Source organism: Fragaria vesca, linkage group LG6 (assembly GCF_000184155.1).
Source record: "Fragaria vesca subsp. vesca linkage group LG6, FraVesHawaii_1.0, whole genome shotgun sequence".
NCBI classification, from domain to species: Eukaryota; Viridiplantae; Streptophyta; class Magnoliopsida; order Rosales; family Rosaceae; genus Fragaria; species Fragaria vesca.
The window spans coordinates 1,993,468-2,012,648 of NC_020496.1; the positions used below are offsets into that span (position 1 = coordinate 1,993,468).

General features: G+C 39.7%; 4 protein-coding genes across 4 annotated transcripts; 2 read left to right on the forward strand and 2 right to left on the reverse strand.

Annotated features, from left to right (window-relative positions):
• Positions 1-238: 238 nt before the first annotated feature.
• Positions 239-3,189, reverse strand: LOC101310537 (peptide chain release factor 2-like). Its single transcript, XM_004304776.1, has 7 exons — positions 3,012-3,189; positions 2,838-2,897; positions 2,540-2,760; positions 1,676-1,879; positions 1,078-1,293; positions 758-944; positions 239-636 (listed from the first exon to the last, which is right to left on the reverse strand). The coding sequence occupies exons 1-7, from the start codon at positions 3,187-3,189 to the stop codon at positions 332-334; spliced, it is 1,371 nt and encodes a 456-aa protein (XP_004304824.1). The 3' UTR covers positions 239-331.
• Positions 3,190-3,394: 205 nt separating this feature from the next.
• On the forward strand, positions 3,395-4,667 carry LOC101297555 (60S ribosomal protein L38-like). The gene is made up of 3 exons (XM_004302142.1): positions 3,395-3,486; positions 4,151-4,334; positions 4,469-4,667. Exons 1-3 carry the CDS (start codon positions 3,484-3,486, stop codon positions 4,489-4,491), a joined length of 210 nt encoding a protein of 69 aa, XP_004302190.1. The 5' UTR covers positions 3,395-3,483; the 3' UTR covers positions 4,492-4,667.
• Positions 4,668-6,545: 1,878 nt separating this feature from the next.
• On the forward strand, positions 6,546-10,949 carry LOC101310820 (phospholipase A(1) LCAT3-like). Its single transcript, XM_004304777.1, has 11 exons — positions 6,546-6,793; positions 6,981-7,072; positions 7,676-7,803; positions 7,953-8,088; positions 8,215-8,266; positions 8,600-8,700; positions 8,942-9,121; positions 9,688-9,845; positions 10,259-10,313; positions 10,540-10,593; positions 10,782-10,949. Exons 1-11 carry the CDS (start codon positions 6,592-6,594, stop codon positions 10,947-10,949), a joined length of 1,326 nt encoding a protein of 441 aa, XP_004304825.1. The 5' UTR covers positions 6,546-6,591.
• Positions 10,950-12,628: 1,679 nt separating this feature from the next.
• Positions 12,629-16,322, reverse strand: LOC101311113. Its single transcript, XM_004304778.1, has 7 exons — positions 16,025-16,322; positions 14,978-15,650; positions 14,780-14,862; positions 14,382-14,470; positions 14,162-14,235; positions 13,950-14,000; positions 12,629-13,835 (listed from the first exon to the last, which is right to left on the reverse strand). The coding sequence occupies exons 1-7, from the start codon at positions 16,320-16,322 to the stop codon at positions 12,629-12,631; spliced, it is 2,475 nt and encodes an 824-aa protein (XP_004304826.1).
• Positions 16,323-19,181: the final 2,859 nt, after the last annotated feature.

Here is a 19,181-nt window from a genome sequence, read left to right on the forward strand (position 1 = left end):
TTGCGGCTTTAGTTTACTTCCTCCGGTTTGGATGAAGTGTGTTTGCTGGTGGTGATCGGAGGTTGTGTGTTGGACCTTTGTTTGGGCTTCCTCTTGCCGGGTTGGATAGGCGTTGGGCCTAAAATGTTTTTCTGGCTCAATATCTAACCCAACGTAATTGGGAAGAAGATGATGCTTCATTGCTTGTAACTTGTGAGTTTAGTCCTCATTAGAATTACGCACAGCCGTAGGAAAAAGATTCACATGATCGGCAGTCCTTTCTATTCATGGACTTACAGGAATGCTACAATGTAAGCACCTGAGCAAAGTTAATAATTTAACTAGCTACAGCCTAGGCTTGACTTGATGCACTGATTTTCATACTGTATTTATGTTTGAGGTAGGCTTTGATATAAGGCTCCAAATCACCGTCCATCACAGAAGTGATATCAGATGTCTCATATCCTGTCCTTACATCCTTGACGAGTTTATACGGATGGAACACATAGTTCCTTATTTGTTGCCCCCACTCTGCCTTCACTGCATCTCCTCGTATTTGCTTAATTTCTGATGCTCGTTGCTCCTCGGCTATCACCAACAGCTTTGCTTTCAACCTGCTTAGAGCCTTTATTCTGTTTGCAAGCTGGGATCTCTCTTCTGCAATGTATTGCATTCCATTGTACAATGGTGCGTTGTGGTCAACAAATACATGCAATCAGTCATTACATACTAAGCAAGAGTTAATATATAGGGTTTAAATACATAAGAAGAAACCAACCTGTGCAGCGAACAGTAACACCAGTGGGGATGTGAGTAATCCGGACAGCACTTTCAATTTTATTCACATTCTGACCTCCTTTCCCGCCTGCCCTTGAAGTGGTTATCTCCAGGTCTTCTTCAGGTATTTCAACTTTCAGTGATTCCTCAGGTAGGAGAGGCATCACTTCCACACCTGAGAAGCTTGTCTGCATCACATCTAACTTCAAATTACAATATGCACAAGAAATTGAACATACATCTATATGTAACTTCACCATTCTTTCCTCATAATTTGTATTTAGTCATTACATGTATAACAAGCACAGGATTTATAGATACCTGGCGAAGACCTTTGGCATTAAAAGGAGACTGTCGTACAATGCGGTGTGTGCCCTTCTCCCCGGACAAATAACCATAAGCATAGCGACCTTCAACTTCGAGTGTCGCTGACTTAATTCCAGCTTCCTCTCCTGGGGATTTCTCAACCACGCGAGTTTTGTATCTCTGCTTTTCTCCCCACCTCATATACATCCTGAGTAACATTTCAGCCCAATCCTGCACTGAAAATTATCAAAGGTTTTATACAAGAAAAACATGCATAAAACTGAGACGAATGTTGTGAACTAATTTGAACACTACTCTAATTAACATATATATTGTGGTTGCATGCATGTGGTACATCAAAATTTGATGTAAGACCCATGAGTTAACTCAATTAGTTGCAACAAATTGAGGTAAGCAAATTTTGGCTATGTATAAAATAGATAGGTGTGTTTTAAATTTCTAAGAGAAGTTCATGAATGAGGAGAGCAATTTTGATGATCGTCATGGTCAGTTCAAAAACCTATAATGCATCTCAAAGAATTCAACCCATCAAAGTAAATTTAAGACTCGAAAGAATAATTTGCTCTTGCTTTGCACATATTATCGTTATTACCTGGGCGTCAGTACCTCCAGCACCGGCTGTAATAGAAATAACAGCACCTTCTTTGTCATAAGGCCCTGAAAGAAGTTGAGTTAACTCAAACCGATCCATTGCCTTGTTCAATTCCTTGATGATACTGGCAGCCTCTTCAAGAAGTGCATTATCTGTGGAGTCCATCTCTTCAGTTAGCTTGACTATTGTTTCTGCATCTTCAACCTGCATCCAATATTTTTTAACGCAATGCTACTTATAAGTAGGTCGCGTTCTGATCTTTAAGATATGTACTTAATGTGTGTGTCTGTGTGTAAAGCAGTAATTAAATCGGAAACGTGATATCCTGTTTCTTAAGTGATATCATACAAGCCTAGCAGGAACTATGTCAACTCCAGCACAACACCATAGGTCACGAACAACCATTGTTCCTTTTTTACTTCTGTTCTTTAAGTTTGAACTACAGATTCATTCCAAACTCATCCAAGTTACTTAGGTTAAACAGCAATTTTTCATGCGCCCATCAGCCAATCTCCTCAAATTTTATCAGAGCATGAACACGGTAATATAATTACATCTTAATCACAACCTTAAAGATATATTTTAGCATCCTCATGAGATCGTGATTGATGAAAGGCAGAAAGGGTACCATAAGTCATATGACAACTCTATTGCTTCTGCTTTCATCAAATCGACACCTTTTTAAGTTCTTCCAAAAAAATATTCCCATAAACCTCTTAACTTATACTATGTGAAAAAGTTGGAACAGAAAATTTATACAGCCTTTGCAGGGAAACGAAGAGAACCACAATCCTATGATCTAGTAAAACAAAAACAACGGCATTCCAATTGAAAACAAAATTAAAGAAAGTATGGATAACAGACCTGTGATTTAAAGTCGTTAAGCGATTTTATTCGGTCTTTGACATCAGTGAGGGCCAAAAGGTTCTCTTGAGCTAAAGCACGATCATCCCAAAAGGAGGTATCAGCTGCTTTGGATTCCAACTCGGCAACTTCTTTTTCCAACTGTTCCAGACAAGCCGAAGCTCTTATCTCTTGAACACGTTCTGCCGCAATTTCCACCTCTCTTCTCAATGTATAAAAATCTGCGAGAACACAAGACAAGCCTTTAGAGCTGATTGATATGCAAATTCACTACGAGGGTAAAACATGAGAGACGGACCTTGCATTGCCCATTCTCTTTCCTCCGCGCTTACTTGACTCTCCGGAGTCGCAAACAAAACTGGGAGAGAGCAGTTTGGAATTCATAGAAACCCACAAATATATAAACCCAGTAACGGAAAAGCCACAAAATGCGGGACAGTTGGGTAAATGAAAAAGGTGGAGAGGAACGCACCAGAAGGAGGGAATCGACAAGGTGTCGAAAGCGTAGTGGAGAAAGAAAATATACGACAAGCACTAGAGGAGGAGGAGGAGGTGGACTTGCGCGGTAACTGTGCTAGTCTAGTACTGCTGGAAGCTCTGGGGGATAAGAGAGCTGTTGAGCTGCACAGAGGTTTAAGATGAAGCTCCATCGATGGGGGTGGATAGCAAACCAGAGCTAAATTCCCAAAAAATAAAAAATAAAAAGCGAATCGGGTTTTTAGCGGGCTAGGCGGAGAATGGACGCGTCTAGGCGGTTGGGCCGTGACGGGCCTAGACGGGCTGGTGTCCACCATATAAAAATATAGGCCCATTGTGTCGAGTACGACAAAAGAAAAATGTGCGAAATTAGGGTTTGCGCCGTTGGCATATATAATCGTCTCGAATCGCCGTATCGAGGTCCGCCTTCAAACTCTGGAGCCTGAGAGGCCAAAGCAAGAAGCGCAATGGTATGCTTTCTCTCTTTTTCGTACTAAGATCAAACCTTTCATTCTTCTCTGTCACTAAATTCGATTCAATAACTCAACAAAGCTTAGAATGTTACTACAGGTGATTTTAGTTTACATGTGTAAATTTTCTCAGTATAAATTGGACAGTAGAGCCTTGATTTGATATTGGAAATCCATTGAGATGGTTTTCAGTATATACTTTCTGCTGTAGTAATTTTCCATAATTAACTAGAATTGTAAAATTATGAAATGGTCCTGCATTGTTTATTTTGTGTGTTTGGAGCTCAAAGTTGATACTTGGAGGCTGAAGGCAGTTGTGTACACACCTTTTGAATGGTTTATTTTGTTCATTGTAAACCGTTGCATATTGTTTTCAAATTCATATGTTCTGGTCCTTGGTTTTCATTACAAATTGCTTGTTGAAATGGTCTTAACCAGATGATGACTGCTGGCTCTTTAGAATGTGGTCAGCATCTTTGTTTTCTGAGGATCATGTTAGGTGTTGGTGACGCTACTTCATATCAACTGTGTGTTTACTACGAAGCCTGAATATGTTAAACATGTTCAGAACTTATTAGCCATCATCTACAATTGTTTCCCTCAACGGTTAACACCATCTAAAGGTTTATAGACTTAATGTCAGTACTTTGTTTCCTACTGGCAGCCGAAGCAAATTCATGAGATCAAGGATTTCCTTCTAACCGCAAGAAGGAAGGACGCACGTTCTGTCAAAATCAAGAGAACAAAGGATGCTGTGAAGTTCAAGGTTCGGTGCTCAAAGTACCTCTACACCCTTTGCGTGTTTGACTCTGAGAAGGCAGACAAGTTGAAGCAATCTCTTCCTCCAGGTATAGTTTCTATTGTTCACTTGTGATGTTTAGTTTAGGATGCCAATATTTGAGTTTATTTGGGCTAGTTCCACACTTGTTTTGGTTTCTATCCACACCCTTTGATATATGACTTGTTTTAATTTTTTATGTAGGCTTGACCGTACAAGACCTGTGAAGCATTTTGGTAGCAATCTGTGAGGCATGCACTGAAGAAATGTTATTGTTTTATGGATTTTGAAGGCTGAAAAAACTCATGTTTTGTTGGAGATAGATGTTATTATTCCCAGATATTTGGTTGTTTTGAATTGAGTATGGTTTTATTAAGAGTCCATTTCCATTTGGAGTTGATGCTTTATTGACTTGTGATAAAATATGATAGTATGAGCTTGATAGTATTGAAGACAATGAAAATGGAAGAGTTAAATTCTATCATAATAATTGTCCTGGCCGGTGTAAGTTGGCACCATCATATGGTGAGTACTATGTTGATCTGCTCCAGGGTTGTAAACACTAAACAGTGAACCCTAAACCAAGTGCTCGGCTCTGACCAATAAAAAGAACACAGATGAAGTAATCAGATAGTGTTTCTTCAAAAACCCTAGCTGTCAATGAAAACCCTATTCTCTCTAGCGTGCTTCTCACTTTGGCACTCTCACCGCCTCCCCTTGAAGGCGTCGAATCCAGCGGCTCCCATTAGAAGCCAACCTCACGGCACATCTGCCATCCTTTTGCTCCTCCCTAGTCAATCTACCTACCACATCTTTTTGCTTGGACAGTTAGACACAATGGAGACGTCCTTAGGGCTGGGCATCCATCTTGGTTATGGTGGTTGTTAGATGATGAGATCGGAGTGCTGCTAAAGGTGGGAGCGCTGATCTCGCCGGTTATATGATGGTGGTTGTTGTCCAGTGGTGCTACGCGGTGTCTGTAGATGCAGATGGTAGGTGCGGCATGACAGATCATGGTTGGAATTGTTGATGGTGGGTCAACGGGGTTGGCTGCCGAAGTCGACAATGGTTGTCTTTGCAAGGAAGCAGAGATCTACACTTTTGGGTTCCATCATGGCTCAAGTTTGGATTCATTTGGATCTACGTTTTGCAGATCTATGATACTGGATTTGGGATCCAAGTATCACTCATCTAAATTGTCATGGATCTAAGGTCTACCTGTGGCTCCACCGACCGGAGTTTAAACTCCGAGCACACTCCTCGGTAAAGGAGAGTAGAATGGGCTTGGGTAAATAAATCTTGGTTTTAAGAAGGTGCACTACCCTATCGTTTTGGATTTTTAAAGATCATGTAGTTGTTATATGTGTGGCAGATTCTTTACAGTTTTTAAGTAATTTCGTACATTAATTGAGGTCCGTAGGCGAATTTATTCATTCAACTGTTTCGAGTCATGTAACAATTATGTTAGGACCAATCCCAAACCCTCGTCCTAATCAGTTATGGCTCCCAGAATCACATGTTGATTAAGTGCAATCCCTTTCCAACATTGCTGGCAGTAATATCATGGTCAAGACTTCTTCAAATGACCACTTTTTGTCTCCTAGAGTCTAGGACTCTTTTGTTGTATTATGTGGCAGCACCACAATTCCTTTAGTGTACTTTCAGCCTTTGAGGCACCGATCAATGAATTATGCATCTTTAAACTCTCTTCTTTTCTCTCCCTTTTCTCCTGTTTAAACTATCTGGAGCCGTTTGGCTCTATCAAATTACTTGGTTAAGATTGTCTACTAGTGGTGTAATTCTGTTAGTTATAGGTTTCTTCTTGTTTGGCTTGTATTCGCTCCATAACATACGATGGATACCCTTATGTTTGACACCGTTATCGATCTTATTAATAAAGTTTTCCTTATATTAAAAAAAAAGAAAAAAGTAATGTTATGTTCATTAGTTCCTAAACTCTACAGTTCATTTAAAAGAGCAAAGAGAAGTGTGTTTAGAAATTGGATATTCGAATGTGTAGGATGCGGATTTTCAGTCTCGATCTCAGTGCTTGGTGGGTCAAGCCCAGCCCAGGTGTCCCCATGCTTAGACTGTTAGGTGGTGGCACTCAATTGTTGGGTGTCCCTTGGAACTACCCTTTCAAGTCTCTGATCCCTCTCCCTCCATATTATTTTTTATATTTTTATTTTGGCAATTCTGTTCTACCAATGCCAATCTAGCTACCAAAACACAGACAGACTTTCTTGTTCGTGTCGATCACTCTCACCCTGATCGACTGAAACAGTGTGTGTGTATGAAGCGCTTTTAATAAGTTGAGCTGTGCTGAGATGCTGTGCTTCTGCCCCTGTTTCGATGAGGAGCTGGACCTGGAGCTGGAGCCGGTGCTGCTCATCTCCGGAATCGGAGGCTCCATTCTAACTTGTAAGAAGAAGACCAAGTTGGGGTTCGACACTCGCGTCTGGGTACGCATCCTTTTGGCCGACCTTGAATTCAAGAAGAAACTCTGGTCTCTCTATAATCCCCTTACAGGTTGGTTCTCTCCCCATTCCCTTCACTCTTGACAAATGTGAATGATCAATCAGCACAACATCCACACTAACATTATTATACATTGGTAAGTTTTATAATTGGATTGCTAATTGGTAAAGTTTTCAACTTCGTCTTCCTTTCGTGTTCTGTTTCCGGGTATCAATCTCTCTCTTTCTCTAATTTCCAGGTTATACAGAAACATTAGACAAGGACACTGAAATCGTGGTCCCAGATGATGATTATGGCCTTTATGCAATTGATATTCTGGACCCGTCAGCGGTGAGAATACCGTCCGCTGTTACTGTTATGCTATGATTCCTAAAGATTTCAATTTATTTTCTTCTGCAAAACCATGAAAAGACATTTCGACTCTTCTAACTTAGCACTTTGATTTGTTATAAAGCTTCACTCTTTCTTGATGAAAAGCACAGGTGCAACTGTAATTCAACTAAGGATATTACAGAATTGGTGTAAAACAAGTCTTCTGTGTAAGATAATGCTAATAGAGAAAGAATGATATTCTTCTGCTTCTTGCTCGTCATCAATATGATTTTGGATTTAAAACTGAAGAATCCATGTGCGCCTGTCACTAATTAAGGACACTTCAATTTTCTTGTGTACACTCTCTTGGAATTACTAGGTGTTAAGTGTTAACTGATGCTTGAAGTGTATATAATTGTATATGATGAACACCATTTTTATAGTGGCCAACATTGCTGGGAATTTTTTTTTTTATCCTAAAACCTAAACCCACTTCAGAACATATAGTTTTGCTTATTTTTATCTTTCCTTCTTCAGTATCTTAGATGCTAGATATTTTTTATTATGCTAGATACTTACCCTAGCACAATATGATGGTTATACTTCTCTCCATGTTTCCAGTTTGTGAAATGCATACATTTGCAAGACGTATACTATTTTCATGATATGATTAACATGCTTTTGGGTTGCGGCTATAAGAAGGGAACCACATTGTTTGGATATGGCTATGATTTTCGACAAAGCAACAGGTAATTTATTCTGGTTAGTTCAGTACAAAGTTTCTATTACAACTATTATGGTATTCTAGTGGCTACTTTAGGTATTCAACTGTTAATATGTCTGATTACCATGACGATTATGTTGGCAGAATTGATAAGTTTTTTTTCCGATGAAGCAGAATTGACGAGTTAATGGAAGATCTTAAAGTGAAATTGGAAACTGCTTACAAGGCTTCTGGGGGTAGAAAAGTTAATATAATTTCGCATTCAATGGGTGGACTGCTAGTCATGTGTTTTATGTCACTCCATCATGAGGTATAAATACTGTCTCTTGGTGACTTGGTGAACTTTATTATTGAGTTTCATGGAGTATGGGCCAAATATATATACACTCCATCTCAAAAGAGCCATAACCATTGATTTTACATCATTCATTGGCAGGTCTTTTCGAAGTATGTGAGTAAATGGATTTGCATCGGTTGCCCTTTTCAAGGTAGTTTCCTGCATGCCATTTCTTAAGTTCCTACAATCTCTCCATTGAATTTTCTCGAGTTGCATTAGATCTCCCCTCTGTCTTTTCGGTGTAAAGCACAATAGGGGTTTTCTTTGGTTAGTTTTGTCATTTTTAGTGTTTATATTTTATCTTGTTAGTTATCGTCAAATCCATTACTTGCTTGAAATATGTAAACACAAATTAGCGTGTCGGTAACAACAAAATTTGATGACCTCAAGAATTTACAGCAAAATCATTTGAATTTCAGTGATCTTTTTAATCTTTCTCTTCGTGGTCCATCCTTGGATATTGATTATGACACACAATTTACAGGTGCACCAGGATGCATCAATGATTCTCTTTTAACCGGACTGCAGTTTGTTGAAGGCTTGGAAAGCTTCTTTTTTGTATCAAGGTGGACTATGCACCAGCTGGTAATACTTTAAGAACTGATAAAATGAAATTAAACCACTATCTCAAATGAAAGTATCCATGCATGACATGCTGTGTATGATTTCTATGCGATGAACAACAATTTGAACTTCATCATAATAAAGAAATGTTAAAGTTAAATAACAACAAATAGTTTCCTGATATGTGAAGTTTTCTTAAGCATGGTTTGAGCATGTTGACTTGGGTCAGCTAACAGTTTATATATTTGGCTTTTGCATATAGTTGGTCGAGTGTCCATCAATCTACGAGATGTTGGCCAATCCAGATTTTAATTGGAAAAAGGAGCCGGAAATTCAGGTTTGGAGGAAGCAGTCTAAGAATGGGAAAAGTTCTATTGAGCTGGAATCTTACGGCCCCGCTGAAAGTAACACTTTGTTTAGAGAAGCATTGAGAAATAATGAGGTGCAATTTTTCAGCTCACTCTGGCTAGGAAACTTGGGAAAGTTTTCAAAGTTTCTGTGTCAAAGCATCAGCTTTTGCCATTTTGACTTGTCTCATTGTGTCATTCACTCATGCGGCCTTGGTCTTGCTTGCTTCTGGTGTATTGAACTGTATTTAGAAAGAAAGAAAAAATATATCCTGGTGCCCAAATCCCTCAATCCTTATCGAAGCTCAAACAATTTTAGTAGGTGATTACAATCATAGGATACACTTTGCTAGAACTTAAACAGCTTTTGTAGTTGGTGGATATGAATTCAGTTGCCAACATAGGAAGAAATATAACTAGGATACCCTTGCTAAATTAGCATGATTCAATATTGTCATTTTAATCATATAAAAGTGGACAATAGTTCATTGGCTAGGTACTATCATGTTTGCCTTTTCAGTTTTTGGCTCACAACGTCTATATTCCTCTGCCTGAACATTTTCTGTGTCTGGGATGCAACTGTCTAGCTTGAATCTCAATGTTGAGTTGTTACTACTTCCGGCTTAATAGCCAGAGCTTATGTCATTTTCTTTCATTGCAGCTAACTTATGATGGTAAAACTGTAGCTTTGCCATTTAACTTTGCTATCTCCAGATGGGCTGCCGAGACTCGTCAAGTTCTCAACAATGCCAAACTACCAGATGGAGTCTGCTTCTATAACATTTATGGGATATCCTTTGACACACCATTTGATGTTTGGTATGTAAAAGATCTGCTATATGAACTATGGTAGTTTTGTTTCCTCAAAGAAAGGAATCCATAAGTAACTAGCTGCTAGACCTAGATGTAAAGTGAAACAATGACATGTGATCAGGGTTTCTTACCCCATGGTATGACTGTTCAGCCATGTCTAATTTAATTTTACTTGATAAAGTCATAAAACTGATTGTAGTCTGCCAATTTTCCAGAGTAATGGCCGTTGAGAATCACATGCATTTACTTTTTGTACGTCCTTGGTACTAAAGTTTGTGAAAATGAAATGAACTATAATCAACGGCTAGCAGAACATATGTACCTACTGTTCTTCATCTTTCTGTTTTCTGTATTCATCATGTTGTGATTATTAAGTCGGTAAGGGTATCTCACACATATATAATTGTCTACTAATGTAGCTATGGCTCGAAGGAATCTCCAATTGAAGACTTGTCTGAAATTTGCCATTCAATGGTAAATTATTTATTTTTGTGGAACTATTCAATTTTCTGTGAGTCATGTGTGAAGTTTTATGGATTGTAAAGCATAATACTTTCATGTTTATGCTCAAATAGATTTGTAAAACAATCATTTCCCTTTGTTATTAGTATATTTATGCACTTTGTCCCTTGGTAGTAATTATTAGTTTTTATCTTTGGCGCTCGACTCATCTGTGATTCACCTAATTTGTCTGTTTCAGCCTCAGTATTCTTATGTGGATGGAGATGAAACAGTTTCTGCTGAATCAGCAAAGGTGTGTATCTGACTTCATATTATGTTGTAGTCTTGTATTGTTAGTTTCTAGCCTGTGTTCAGCCATATATTTGTAGTCTGGGTATGAATGCTTTATGTGCAAGTCTACTAGCGTTTCCTGCAAGGGAGCAAGTTTGATAATGGTTCCAGCCTGCATTGGAGTGAATAAAACTTGTTTTTACTGCGCAGGCAGATGGATTTGATGCAGTTGAAAGAGTGGCAATAGCTGCGAGACACCGGGAACTATTAAGTGACAAAACGGTTTTTAAACATATCAAAAAGTGGTTGGGAGTTGAGCAGAAGGGCAACATACATTCCAAGACATCCAGAGTTTCAGATGAGCCTGCGAGGCAATGAAATATTGCTCTTTATGGGTAGTACAGGACTACAGGACCATAGAGTATCACAACGTGATGCAAGTTCCGTGTTATTTTTATGCCGTATCCGGTATCTGTTCTATATATTTTTTTTTAAATGGCTTTTTTTTCAACCTCTAAATGAGGAATATTCAATGAAAAAAGGTAAAAGATACAAAGAGGGCACCAAACCAAATCTCTTTTATATACAAAAGCTAATTAACGAATGCTGAAAATTAGAAAGACCCAAGTGAAAGCGCCTTCGAGCTTTTCAGAGCGACCTTAGCGGTTGAAACCTAGAGTTTCAATAAGCGATAGCGCGGTTTCCTTGGGCTGTTGGGCAGGACGATGGCTGTGATGCATGCTGTGTCAGTGACTGAAGTTCATTCCTTTTAGTCGAAGCTAGATTTTTGCTTAGGTTTTGCCTTCCTGACCCGACTGTAAGATTGTAAGGGTAGCCGTTGGCATACGTACACGCTTACTCTCTCTCTCTATTGTTTTCTATTGTGTACTTGGTATGATGCTGCGCACCAACTATACATCATTATTGATGGTTCGATGCTCTTGATTATATATATAATTGATGAAGGCGAACAAGTATTTTTTTTTTTTTTTATACGAATGAAGACGAACAAGTTAAGACCGAGTTATGAAAAGGAACTATGGACAACTTGCTTTATATATATACACAGTGACATAGCCGATGCATGGTCAATGGTCAAAAGTTCGAATGGAATCCCGATTAACAAAGAGCGAGGTTACTTACTAGGGTTTGGGGTTTCAATGCGGTGCGAGTAATTTAAGAAAAGCTCGAGAGAGAGAGAGAGAGAGAGAGAGAGAGAGAGAGAGGATGGGAGAACGAGGAAACCTAGGACCAGTGAGCTAGCTGAGCTTAGCTTATGCTGATCATGATATACGGATTGATTCTAATTGTGTATAGTGTGAGTGAGTCGCATCATGATGCATGCAGATGCAGATGCAGTTGCAGGGTATTTGTGAAAGGCACAACTAGGTCTTCTTCCCGAGAAGGCACGGGTGCTCCTCCCTCCCTCCGCTGATTTCTCCCATGCGCGCAATCCCAGTCTCTTTTCTTTTTTGACCTGACACCAATAATCCCAGTTCCCACACCACCATGTTTTGGCTCTTATCTCTGAAACTCTCCTCGGTACTTTCCATTCCACTTAGGTATCTCTATCCCTCATCAGTCTCATGTCATGCCCAAACCCCCTCCGTATAAATAACCTTTTCCTTCTTCCCCTTCTTGTACGTACTCCTAAACTGAAAGAGCTATATATAATACTGTGTACAGTATATAGTACCCAACTTGGCATGTAACTACATACTACGTAGTGTATTTACGTACATGCAATTACTTTAATGTGTAACTATATATGGCAAATACATACAAGTAAATTTAGCGACCAAAAGCATGCACGATGCACGCGTATCTCTTTCATAAGCATGGATCTCTTATCTCTAACCTCAAAATTCAGCAGGGTGGACACTTCACAGAAAACGTAGAAACTAGCTAGTCGACGTAGCTAGAGCGCGAGGAGCAATATAAAGAGAACGAATCAAAAATGAGATCGAATTAGAAATATCAGTGTATACATCCTTTTTGTTTCCCTAGCTAGCTAGCTACTCCGGATCCCTACATGAAACAACATATATATAGTCTAGCTATGCGTCGTTCCAGACCGTAAAAGTAGGATGAGTAACGGTTGGAACTGCTGTTGGCACCCAATTCATGTTGCATGTAGCAGTAGTACTACTCGTAGCTACTGCTACCGATGACGATTCATGCTGATCATCATGTGCTGGAAGATGATAATACAAGTTCCTATTGCTTGCGTGATGCTGATAAGAGGGGTCTGTAGTACTACTTGAACCGTGAAACATATTCTGATGATCATAACCAAGCTGCTGCGCCTTAATATTGGCATCATGATCATCACCATCTCCAAAACCGGTACCATTCATGTTGTCATTATTTCCATCACCTTGATTTTGGTCCTCATTTGCTACAACTGTACTCATAGCCATGGGCATTATGTAGCCACTACCAGTCCCTGTCGTACTGCTTCCATACCCATTATTAATACCATGGTGATCTCCTGCACTATATATGACAGAATTTGAACCTGAGCTGTGTTCCATAGAAGCTGCTGATGAAGAATCCATTAGTCCCATAAGGCAACTAGGCTGCTGATCATGGTCATGAAAGAAATTGTGGGTACCTCCCAACTGGAGTTGTTGACGAAGATGATCATCATCCGGATGATGAAAGCTGTTTTCCTGATTTGAGTTAGTATCTTGCTCTTGCTTGCACCAAACCCTCTGTGCATGTGCATTACCGTATCCATATCCATACGGCGAGTAGTGCAACTGCATGCCACTGATGCCAGCTGCATAAGGCGCCTGATGAGGAGGAGCAGCAGCAGCTGCTTGAGCTTGGGGTTGGTTGAATGCGAGAGTTGGCCAACTGCAGCCCTGCTGTGCCCCATAAGATCCATATGCTGAGTACACATTGCTCATGATGTCATGTTCTGTTGATGATGAGGATCTGATCATCTGTCCTTGATGATCCAGTACAGACGACAACATGATCTGATGATGATGATCTGCAGGAGGAGGCTGCTGCTGCTGCTCCTTCAATCGCTTTGCAGTGGCACCAGAAGTGATGGGCAATGCGCTGCTCTCCAAAATGGACTTGACATCATATCTGCTCATGTCAAAGTTGGTTACTGCATTTAGTCCTCGGAACTTTATGGCAGCAATGTCATACGCCTCCGCTGCTTCCTCTTGGGTGCTGAAAGTTCCTAGATACAAATCTTTGTTCCCTGCAACTCTTCCAATCCTTGCTTGCCATCTCCCATGCTGGTGGTGCCTATATTTTTTACATTTCGTGAATAAAACAACAATATGTTACCTTTGTTACCCTACGTATATAAGACAGCAAACATATTATGTCAATTAGATTCAACCAGAGTTCTTATGTTACCTTGTCACCCCACGATAAATGGAAGCACCCCGAGAAAATCCGCTACTCTTTCTGCACCAACAAATGTACTTTAATTATATGCATGCATTCTTGATTTCATTATAATCCAAATTGAAATTTCAATATTAATAATTAATTAAACGATATGCATATATAGTGTCATTTTCGTTTGATAATGAATAATGATGATGGAATTGGAATTAGTTACGTACCTCCTCAAAGATGCCACATACTCCTGCCTTGTCATTGGCTTCATTTCATCAATCTCTTTCTCATAGCTACTGATCTGGATATAGAATTGCAGGTATGTACACAAATTATATATTTCGATCAAGCTCCACTTAAAATATAATAGATAAACCTCTTTATCATATGAAAATAACAAATATTAAGCAACACCAGAATGTATCATATATACACGGAACTACTCACCGGAAAGTTGGTAGTAGTTGTGGTGCCCCAATATTTCAATGCTGCTAAATCATAAGCTCTAGCTGCTTTGTCTTCTTTATCATAACCACCTACATCATGATTCGATAGAAACACATTCATAAGCAACGTATATATGATCAGAATTTGAGTGAACTCAACAGGAAAAAGGGAGGAAATGAGAAAAATCAAAACAAATATATGGAAGCTATATATATATGAAAATAGCTCTTCCTTTGTACATACCCAAATAAACTGCAGTTGGAGAGATTGAGATGAGATCAAGAGAACATGTGATCAAGACCCACAAAAGAGAAGAGCAGAATTAGTTGTCAATTCAAAATACGTTAATGTATGAGCTGACTAGAAGAGCATAAACTTGAAATGAGAATACTACGTACCTTGCCTTCCCTTGCGAGTTTGTCCTTCTCTTCGGCAACTATTATCCCATAGATGGGCTTCATATCTACCTGTCCATCTGTGCCTGTACAAAAATTAAGATCCTAAGTTAATGACAAGTGATCACCACTCGTGCAAAAACCATCAAAAATATATACGTACAACAAATGAGACCACATTGCTAGATCTAATTAATCAACCTGGTTACACCACGGTATATAGATGTCCTCTGGCCAAATGTCTCAATGGCCTTTCTGGGAACGGCCTCAATAGCACCACCAGTACTTTGAGTTTGGGCATCGGTCCCCGTTGTTGTTGTGGCTGTCACAACTGGTGACTGCTTAGTAGTATTATCTGATGAACAAGTAGTTTCTCCAGTAGCGGCACTAGCAGCACCACCTGCCGTTGCAGTAGTAATTGTATGAAGAGATCCGGTACTCATTGAGAGCGATAGACTACTCTGGGGTTGATTTCTGCTCTCCTTGCTATTCTTTTTCTCCTGCTCCAGCTGATGGTGGTTATCGTGCGGCTGAGAAGGTTGATTTCTCAGCCATGTCTTGATCATTGACAACCCAAGATTGTTACTATTAGTATTAGTAACATTACTAACTGGACCCGGTCCATTATTCATATCAAACATGTAATCATGACCAGAACTGCTGTGGTCATGATCCGCAAAAGAATGCCGGCCAAGGAAGTTTTCAAGCTTCGGTAGTTGTTGATGATGATCTTCAAGGTTTGTCTGGCTGTTAATGCATGAAGTACTAGTTGTGGTACTGCTACCCATTAGCATAGTAGACAGGTCTGATGATGAGGTCCTTTTGTAGTTATTGCTATCTGATGAGTTCATGCCAGCACCCTTCATATTCCAATCTGCGTCTCCAAATATAAATGTATTATGGTACTCAAGATTTTATTAGAAACAATAACTAACTACTATAATCAGATGGAAAACTAAAAAGAAAAAAAAAAGGAAAACTAATATATGTCCTTTCAGGGTTTAAATTATTAGATCTTTATAGAAAGGCTTCTATATGCTTCTATAGTAAAAAGAAATTGGAAAATCTAGAAAATCATTAATTAGGGTTTGAATATGTTAGAGGGTATTTCAAGTACTCATGTATGCTCTGATCTGGAATGATCAAAAGCCAGGCCTGCAAGGGTTTTATTTGTTGCAAAGAAAACCTAGCTATTAGCAGGCAAGCAGCTAGCTTGCTAGTGGCAGTATTGGGAGATGAAGGACAAACCTTGCTGGGAGTGGATATGATCATTGTTCCTGTTGAAAGCTGCAGCTTCAAGTATGCCAAAATTAGATGGAGGGAGGTGGTGATTGAGAGAAGCAGTGGAGCCGGAATTAGTGAGATAAAAGCACTCACCGCCGCCGCCGCCGCCGCCGCCGGAGACATCAGTGCCACCACCGGCACCATGGATTTCATTGGAGTTGAAGCCAAGGCGAGAGGCTAACGTATCCTGTTCAGCTAGCTGGTGTGATATTGGAGCATTATCATCTTCTTGAGGGGAAAGAGAGAAACCCAACCAGTTCATGTTCATCGATCCAACCCAGCCACTATATCTTTCAAGATATATATAGTTGGGCGGTGGCGATGTCAGTGTGGGTTTACTTTCTTGACCACACAATCGAATGAATATCTGTAACTAAGCTGACAGAATTGGAGAGATCGAAAGGAACAATAATAAGTTTAGTCCATGCTTGAAGATTGAAAGATCACTGGAGAGGATCCATATATTTCCAGGGAGCTGATCGAGTGAGTGAAGGAGAAAATGAAGGAAGAAGAAAGGTCAAAAACTTGCAGAGAGAGAAAGAGAGAAATCTTGGCAATGAGAGAATCGTTTTCTGCTTCCAATGCAAAGTGAAGATTTATATATAAATTTCTCTCACTCTCTCTTGACTCGCACTAATATCATAAAACTAGGAAATGGGGCGCCTCGATCTTGATTATTTTGAGGGCACTCATTAATTAGCTTGGACTATCTTTCAAATTATTTTTAAGGGCGTGCACTTGGATCTTCTCTAATTTAAAAAGCCTCTATACGACTATACATGCCAAGTATAGTATGAGGGCTGGGATATATATATTGTAACAATGTAACTTAATTTGTTACCCAGAGAAGAGAAAATGGTTAAATAAAATAAAAAACCATTAGGTGCCCAGATCGATATGTTTATATGCGTGAAGCAGCTAGCTAGGGTTCTCATGCATATAGTATATTATGCCCAGTATTGCGCGGTTGCTAAGTATTTGCCTGACAAATCAATGACCAATAAAAAAATGAAACTGTACACGAGCAATGATTTTAAATGAAGCAAGGTCCCTTATACTACTAGCTAATTAAGTGTATGTATGCTGGCTTAGCTAGATTGACCAAATAATCAAGTGTACGTGTGTTAGATACAGAGATATGAGTGTATAAAGTATAAACTAATAATTAAGGTACTTAATCCAATCCTAAAATTACAGGATGCACCGGCCAGGCGGCCAGTATGTATCGAAATGGTTTTTCTATTATCACTGTATCTAGTTGAGAAAACCCCTGTAGTCTCTTCAAATTTAGCAAGCCACTTGTTTCTTTCTTATAATCGATCGGTGTTTGATCTCTAGCTACTTCCGATCCCCGTTCTCTTTACATGAAGCATGTACGAACAGACACCTGTAGAGTGTAGACTGCAGAAATGAGAGGAGATATAAAGATGATATATATGTATAAATTGTATCTGACAAAGTGTGACAAAAAAAACCCAGAGGCAGCCTCTCCCCACGCCCATTTATTCATGCCCACTTGGACATTAGTCATCTCATGCATGTCAGATACTGATTTTAATTAAATTAATTTCCTATGAACTGTGATCGTTCAGAGTCTCTTATAAATCCTTCAGTAGTCGACCTAGGTTTCCTTCAGTTTTCATTTCCTTCATATATATAGCCGTATATATGTATATATATGAGAGAGACATGAGCAGCTAGCAGCAGAATAATAATGCAGCTGCATTACGTTGGGCAGCTCTCTTTCGCTTTCTTTCTCTGACTGATGATCACTCTCTCTGCCTACCAGCTTGGTAAACAAATGTGTACCCATAACTTTCTCACATTCCTTCCTTCCTTCCATCCATAATTCCATATACCAGACTCATCCTCCTTCAAATTATTATATATAATGCATCTTTTCCAAGCCTATCTATATATCTATCTATCTTTCTCTAATCATCATCGATCCCCCGCTTCAAACGGAGCGTGAGTCTCTCTAGCAAGCTAGCTAGCCACTCAGCGGCATACATATGACAATAATTCATGCATGTCGTCTGACACTTGACACATTTTTTCCCCCTCTCGAAGTAAAGGGGATAAATATAATTCAAAGTGAAAGATAAAACTATATATTTATGCCCGGGCAGAAGGGATTCCAGGTGTTAGATTATACATAAATATGCACACAGTCGATCTGTGGGTGTGTGAAAGAAAAAACAAAATGAGGCTTAAGGTGGCGTGCATGCGAAGCAGATAGAGAGAAGAGATGATCGAGGTTAGGTTTGCACCCCTATTTGAAGACACTAACCCTTGTCTTCCGGGTTCTTCCCTAGCTCCTTTCCTCCCCTCCATCCCTATCATGATCATCGATTCAGTTTAACTATATATATATGCTTTCAGTTCTCTTTCTCTATACCTAGTCGCTACATATCGATCTCTAAGCTTTTAATTCCAATGGAACAAAATCTAAGTAGTACTACTCCTTCAGTCCTTCTCCTTTATATATATACAAGAGTTTCGACTGTTTCGTATATATCTTGTGGAAATGGAGCTCTCAGATCTCGCTTTCAGCTAGCTTCTGTCAATTTCTGCCTACGCCTGGCCTGTTCGAACTGAAATATTCACCTGAATGAATTAGGGTATGGGTCTAGCTAGCTATGTTATAATAAGGTAACTTTACTGATATTTGTTTCATTAGTACTTAAAGCCTTTGCATGCACCAATATGTATATATATATATGAAAACGATATGAAACGCACGTGCGCACTGTCCTTAAAGTGAGTGCGCACGTCCCTCCGTTCGCCACCGTCTGGCGCCGACGACGGCGCGTCTCCACCCCAGCGGACTCCAGCAGTGTCCCCGATCACTTTCCATTCCCGGCGAGTCAGCCGAATTCCAGTTTTCCGGCGAAATCACCCAAAACTTCAAATAAAGTCGATGTCGCTGGAAACTGCAATTCGGCGGACTCACCGGGGAGGGAAAGTGATCAGGGACGCTGCTGGAGTCCGCTGGGGGTGGAGGCGCATCGTCGGCGGCGGCAGACGGTGGCGAACAGAGGGACATGCGCACTTTAAGCCAGTACGTGCTCCACATCCGGCATATATATATATATATATATACAGGAATTCTCAGGCGCGG